Source organism: Anneissia japonica, unplaced genomic scaffold, assembly GCF_011630105.1.
Source record: "Anneissia japonica isolate Jap-2015-1 unplaced genomic scaffold, ASM1163010v1 scaffold288008_len1385354_cov213, whole genome shotgun sequence".
Classification (NCBI taxonomy): domain Eukaryota; kingdom Metazoa; phylum Echinodermata; class Crinoidea; order Comatulida; family Comatulidae; genus Anneissia; species Anneissia japonica.
In genome coordinates this window covers 961,248-968,655 of record NW_022720123.1, presented here as the reverse complement: position 1 = coordinate 968,655, position 7,408 = coordinate 961,248, and the positions used below count along the sequence as shown (strand labels likewise).

General features: G+C 34.0%; 1 protein-coding gene across 1 annotated transcript in view; it reads right to left on the bottom strand.

Annotated features, from left to right (window-relative positions):
- The window catches only part of LOC117111237 (secretagogin-like), a 25,948-nt gene that overhangs the window by 15,149 nt on the left and 3,391 nt on the right, over positions 1–7,408 (bottom strand). The window contains exons 2-3 of the mRNA XM_033254140.1: positions 988–1,061; positions 180–269 (exon numbers count right to left, since the gene is read on the bottom strand). Of these exons, the coding sequence (XP_033110031.1) occupies positions 180–269; positions 988–1,061 (164 nt within the window). The remainder of the gene's footprint in view (positions 1–179; positions 270–987; positions 1,062–7,408) is intronic.

Here is a 7,408-nt window from a genome sequence, read left to right as displayed (position 1 = left end):
ATAATATAAATTAAGGCTTATGCAGGCGTTTGATTTGATATATCGATGCATTTTTACTATATACAAGTGTAGATATACTGTATAGGCCTACATGATTATATTATTATGTGGGTATGTGTATATCAGTACATTTAGATTACTAAATATGAAATAATATGAAATGATAGGTGTATTTCTACCTCTGAAATGGCAATCTTTCCGTCACCAGCATCATCATAAGCCTCCATGAAGCACGATTTCATATCGCTTACCATCTCATCCGTGACATGCTAAATTCCGGATAAAAAACGGATGTAAATATCAGGCATTTAGCTGTTCAACACGATTATGAATCTCACTTATAATTGAGAATACACGTAATGAAAATAATCTTAACGTTGGACATTGCATTCATTACGAAGGTGATTAGGAATAAACACGAGCTAAGATCTTCAGCTACAAGGATGTTAAGCAAGTGTTGGCCTCTCCTAATTATTAAATTGTCCTTGACAAAAAAAAAACTATAGGCCTATATGGTTATCTAGACAGAACTTTAGGTTATGAAGATTGAAAACACCGTAGAATAGGTTTGGCTGGCGATGCCAAACGCTTAAAGAAAATGAGGTGATTTAATGTGCTGGCAATAATTGGAAATGTAATTAATATTAAATTAATTTAGAATGAATTGACTCTAATGTGCATAAGTTATAGGCAAAGGTATATAAACCTCAGGATATCTGAATTCGGTTTTTTGTTTTGTTACACTGAAGATGTCGTATTGAATACGAAGAAACATGTCTGGTTCTATTAAATGTCTTAAATTCGTCTTTATACTACTTTCTGATCGGAAGTTTGGCTGTATTGTACATGAGTTTACACAGACCAGCGGTCACAAAGCAAGACCTCAGGCTGTTTGATAAACTCAGCAAGAAGTTGAAAAAAGCAGACGCAGACATAAATTTTCTCAAAAATTGTAAATTAATTGGATAATTAAGTTTTTACACTCACCCTGTCATCAGTCATTGTGCACAGTAAGTCTTTGAAGAACAAGTCTAATCCATCTTCATCAATATAACCACTATCTACACAAGCGAAAAAATAGGAAAAGCATACAAATGAATATGCAAATGATTTTAAGAGGAAAAACGGTTATAAAGACAATTATACACTACGCTACCTCATCAATAAAACGAAGAAAAAAGAGAATAAAGAATTGCGTACTAATGTATAGCTTAATTACCATTACCGTCGAGCTCAGTGGCATGCTCGGCTTAACATCACCATCGCCATAGAAGTCATTCACTGTCAGCCATGACGGACTGACAATCAATATTAATATTAGAGTCAGAATACTGAATAATTTTCACCCAAATCTCAGTTTTAGATCCCTTGTGAGTATTTACGGGGCTGTTTTATTCATAACAGATTCATGTTGGCATAATACGATTGCAAAGTCACTCAAAATATAAAAAAAGACATAATGCTAAAACCCCATTTTTTATAGGTTTAATAGTCTAATAAGTACAAGTTATATGATGTAACGTGAGCAGAGAATGACATTAAGAGCAATACACGGCCGCCAACGTTACTCGTGGGAATTACCTCCAAGTTGAAGCCGATAGACACATCGACGACTGACTATCTATTCTATGCAAATATGGACATAATGTTATTCGGAAACATACGGAAACACACCCATATATCTATTCGTTCTTACTCGAAGACTCGAAGCCCTATGATTTATGAATTATGAATTAAATTTTGACACGCTACAGTGCAATAAAACCATCTTCTATTTAATAATAAAAAGCTGTTGGATTAACAACATCCCATAATGATATATGCCTTGTGGATAAACATATTCGATACATCTATCTGATGATGTAGCATGTACTATTTCGGTGTCTCTAGTCGATAGTACCGAGACTTGATTAGGAACAGAAATATATTCAATAAATCGTTATATTACTTTAGAATTGTCTCTACACACACACACCTGTCTCTTATACACATCTAGATGTGTATAAGAGACAGGGCCTATAGTGTCTACAAGTATTCTTCCAATCATCACGTGACCAAACAGATACAAGAATAAGTGAATACGGACTCTAATTGATGACACGATTTCTGACTAATTTGTGGATAGCAGACAATGCATTAGCGTGATTGGAAGATAATACGCCATTCAACGCCATTTTGAACGATTATATATCATTCTGTCGTTCATGTTTGATAGAAACTAATTACTTTTGGCAAAGCTTTCTAAAATTAAGCCTATCTTCGTTGTCGAGAGTTGTTTACAAGATCAAAATAGTACAGTATATGATTTATGAAAAATACGTTAAGTTAAAGCTACACCTAAGCCGGCTTTTTTCTTTGTGTTCTTGACTTCATTATTGTCTAGCGCATAGAGACCTCGTTTATTTGCGCTATATAAATCCATCTATTATTATTATTATTATTATTTATTTGCTGTACACTGTATGTGTTAATACTTGTGGGATACGATGGTAGTAAAAAGCTATAGGTTTATTGCTAATAAGCGATGTTAACCAAAGACACTGTTCGCCATCCAATTCAAGACCACCTTTGGGGCCGGAAAATTGAGAGTGGTCTCAGAGGGATAGACTTGTAAAAAAACTTGAAAAGATTGAATGTTGTTATTTGATTCTTTGAATAAATGGTCTCAGAATTAGAGGGATCTCGAAATTAGAAGGGTTTCAGAATTAGAGGGATCTCGAATTGGAGTGTACACTGTATAATAAAAAAGTAAATGTGGTTAAAATGTGGATCTTCACAATGTCTCTCACAATGATTTTTGCCAAATTTACATCCGTTTATTTATAATTTCAACCAGTACTGGTAATTGAAATATAAACCTATAAGAATTTTTTCTTAGGCTTTAATTAGTTGAACTGAACTGCAGTGACATTATTTCATTCTTCATTCTAAAAAAAAAAAAAAAAAATCTTCTGGACATGGTTATGAAATCATTTGGGTCCAGATAAAAATGTTCAAATGATCACATTCACAATGTTATTGTACTCCAGCTACGTAACACACAGAAAGCATAGAAGGCTGGAAAAACAGCGGAAGGAATAGAGGCTGTGTTCTGTGTTAATAATACATGAGCATTTATATAAGAGCGCCTTTCATTCCGATTTTTACCCGTGATCGTTGGATGGCTGCCGCATCGGCGCAGTCGCTGGAAATCATATCAGGTATCCATTTATACTCCTGGAGGTGGGGAGCAGTGGCGCACGCCACTTTCACCCTCATCTCCCCGCCCCCCACAAAAAAAAGCTCAAACCCCTCCAGTCGCCTCCCCCCGTTGAAGAATTGGTGGAGAGAAGAAATGTAAAAGTACATTGCTTATGAGCGCATGCGAAAAAAACGAAAATCAATATTCTCAGAGTTTTAAAACGAAATATCTTTGGAATGGCAGTACATCCTAGGACAGATCGTCAGATGATTGTCTACCGTATTTAACAGACAATTTTTGATAAGCCTCGAATTAAATAGGACCTATAGCCTACTGTAATTCTGGCATACATAGTAATCACTATATTGAACCTGTCTACGTGTTCCTTCTGCAGTAATAAAGAATTCTCGTTATTAAACATCATCTTGGAACATCGACTTCTTCTAATCGTTATCTTAATAACGGCATTCTAATGGAAAATAAAAGAGGGCTCATAATACTGCATATATACACTTCTGCGCATGCACCAAAAGATGTAGGTTTGAGGATAATCAAAATAGCGTAACGAATTATTCAATATGAATTATGAAGTTCGTATTTTGTCTATACACAATATATTATATATATACACAATATATATATATATATATATATATATATATATATATTATAATGTAAGTACACGTACTGCTACAGTACTTACTGGGCCTACTTACTTACTACTTACCTAATAACCATTATTATTATCATTGTGTGAATATCCTACTAACAGAGCATAACTATATATATTACAAAAACGAATTGCTAGGATGATCTCAAATTCATCACTTAAAACGGCTTCAAAACCACTGTTAAAGAGTTTAAATATGTTAAGTATATACGATCTAAAAGTACACTTTACGTGCTTCATGCTCAAATATCATCTTCAAGAACTCCCATCCCCAATTGAAAAATTACATCCCATCCAACAGTAAAAGATCAATATTTATAAAAGACCTATATTATTGGAACAAACTACTAATAACCACCTTGTTTAATTCAATAGTTTACCTGTTTTCGGGTTCTGGTTGGCAGTACCTGATAGCCCCCAGTTCATTCTGAGTTATCAAAATGCGGTGGCAGTACTATAGCCCCAGACGCTGCCTGGGTTAACAACAGTTGAGTACCCGTTTTATGTTTTATTTTCAAGTGATAGGCCTATGTATATTCAATGTTATAATTATATTTATTAGAGTTATTAATTCATTTTTATACTAATATTGTCTTTTTTGCGAAGAATAGTATAATGAGGGATATCCAAATAATTAAATATTAAAGTGGGTCTCTCACAAACTGATCTAATAATTCATTCCGAGCCCGCATTAGTTCATCTATATTGAAAATATAATTATTCTCAGGTCTGTATCATGTACGTAGCGCGTGACTCGATTGTGTCTAGTGTGCTCGTTGTCGGTTATGGACCATTCCGTTAAGCACCGCCCTTGGATATTATGGTCCGACTAAACGACAATCATCTTACGTACTTGAGTTTGTGGGACAGTACTTGCGTTTTTGTGGGACAAGTGTTATGCTCTGATTGGACCTGTTCTCAATGCTGAATTTCAGAGTCTTTGGAGGAAAACAAATTAATTATGATGTATAAACTACACGCGTGTGACATTAAATTGGTTTCGTTAGCTTCCAAAGACGGTAGTAATTTTCTAATTCTAAATCAATCCTACTTTGGATTATTTGACCTTGCAATACACTAATCCCGCGGAATAATCTCATTTAACAAAGACCTACTTTAGATGGAGAGAGTGATGTTTACTGCTTTGAATATTCTCTTTATCGAGCCAAAAATAAGCAGAATCAAAAGCTAACGCACAGTGCCATTGATCTCAAGAAAAACAAAATAATTTCTGCTGCTCTGTCTTTATAAATGCAATATAGGTTATAGGCCTGCCTGAAAACAAGATATTTGGAATTTAATGGATATAAAAATAATCTGAATAGCCTAGAGTAAACTTCATAATTTATTTCTAGTGAGGACGTGTGACCGACAGGTATAAGATGGAATAATTACGAAACCTCTACAGCTTGTCCAGAAATAGAGCTCGTATTATTCGTGAATGCTGAACACGTATTGGATTTCCTTACCTAAAATTTGGTCAAACTAAGGTGATCCAGATGGGGCGTTTCCAATATGTGATTGACACTTTCAAAAGTTGCTTTTCATCATCTTATTTATTCAAGAAAACGCTAATATTCAAAATGTTTCATTGTCGAACTTTCGGCAATTCTAATTAGCATATTTTTTTCTCTTGATGTCTGTTTAGATTTTGTACTTACGTATTTTGCCGAATTGAATAAAATAGAATTAATAGGCGGCATAATTAAGTTACTTTAATCAGAATAATAATAATACATGTAGTAATTTGTTAAGTGAAAAAGAACCGTAACTAGCTATAGGCGACTCGTATGTTATTCAATACGTGTGAAGTGTACAATGTTATTGAACTAATTGTTCTAGATTCTACATGCAAATGACAATATAACAAACTATTTTTTTCCATCCAGCATTCTTTCGAATTTTCTTATTTCAAGTCGGATAATCCAATAAATCTAGAGCTTGGGGAAAACAAAAGCAAATTTCTCAATGCCTATGCTTAATAATATTGATCCAGTCCTCTATTAGTAGCCTATGCTAACACACCGAAATGAATAATGAGCAAGGATTTTCAATCATAATTTTTACGGTAACGAATCAGCCAAGAAAAAAAATGCTCGAAGGCTTGCACGGGGCTGAAGGCAATATATGAATGAAATAATGGCCAATAAGGCTTCTATCTTCTATAGCATTTAATACAAATTGACAATAATTGCTTGTAAATCAGTCACCTTGTTTTTATCAGTATATATTTTAATTTTATTCAATCTGCTGGTTGTAGCAGTGACCGGATGCTTAACGATATTACTAGTATACATTAACAATTATGCAGAACGTCTGATACACCAGATGTTCAGCATCCTCCCGGATAGTTTACCTTCAAGTAGGTTAACTGTATAAATAGAGCTTCCAGCAAAAGCATAACTGTAGTAGAAACATGCAGTTATTACTGTATCCTGTAAGCTGAAATTATGCCACCTAGGCGGCTTGCTTCTCAGTGAGATTGCTCAGTAAAATATGACGGTTTCTTGAATTTCATAATGATTGTCATGTTAATTATGATTCAGTGAAGCGTGTCAGAATGTGTTGTGTCCTATACTTGGGTAGGATGCATTCATAAACATCTCTAACTCAATTGCAAATTAATGGCAACCCAAGGGACGAACTATAAAATGTAGATAGGCCTAAGTCAAAATTTTAATAAATTTGTTGACTTGAATAAACAAGAATCGCATTGCAATATATCGTTTAATTAAAATATCTATTGTATCTTTATATTGCCTTAAATCTGGGTGTATATAATGGTATCTCAGACCTCAAAATTCTAATTTTTTCTATTGCTAAAAATGGGACCAGCAAGCAGCCCTTAAAATACAACACTGCGGTGAATATAAATTATGCCATCAGGGCGGTCGCCCTATGGCCCTAGAATGTTGGTCTTTGAGGCGCCCACTACTGATATCACCCCTGAGATCTTGTTGCGGTTTTCTTGCATTTGAAAGCTACGTCTGGTGGTGTATGACGATGAAGTTAAAGAAATTTGCTAGTCTGGATAATTTCCATAAAACATAATATATGCCCATTAGTACATCGCTGCGAAGATACACTAATAAATACGTAGGCCTATATTCTTATGGTTATGTTTTAAATAGCACACAATTACGTATACATTATTATTGAAGTGAATGCGAATGAGTCATATATATTAAGTTTGTATTTCACTTGAGAATTCTATCAGCCGCTTACCTCATTTCGTCTATGAGACAATCTTTCTGTATCTACTAAACTGACTATTGCACTATTAATTTGTGACAAATGATACATGATATGACGCATGATTCTGATATGAGGTACGGTATGACATGTGATGTGATATACCTGTAAACATTAAATGATGATGTGGATGTGAAATAATATAATATGATGATGAACGATAAAGGTAGACCTGTGATATAATTATGATGGGCCTATATTTTATATCATAATATATGATATGATGATACACCCATGGTACATGATTTGATATAAAGTGATATAAGATAATATATATTTAGATATATATTTATATAGTGTATATA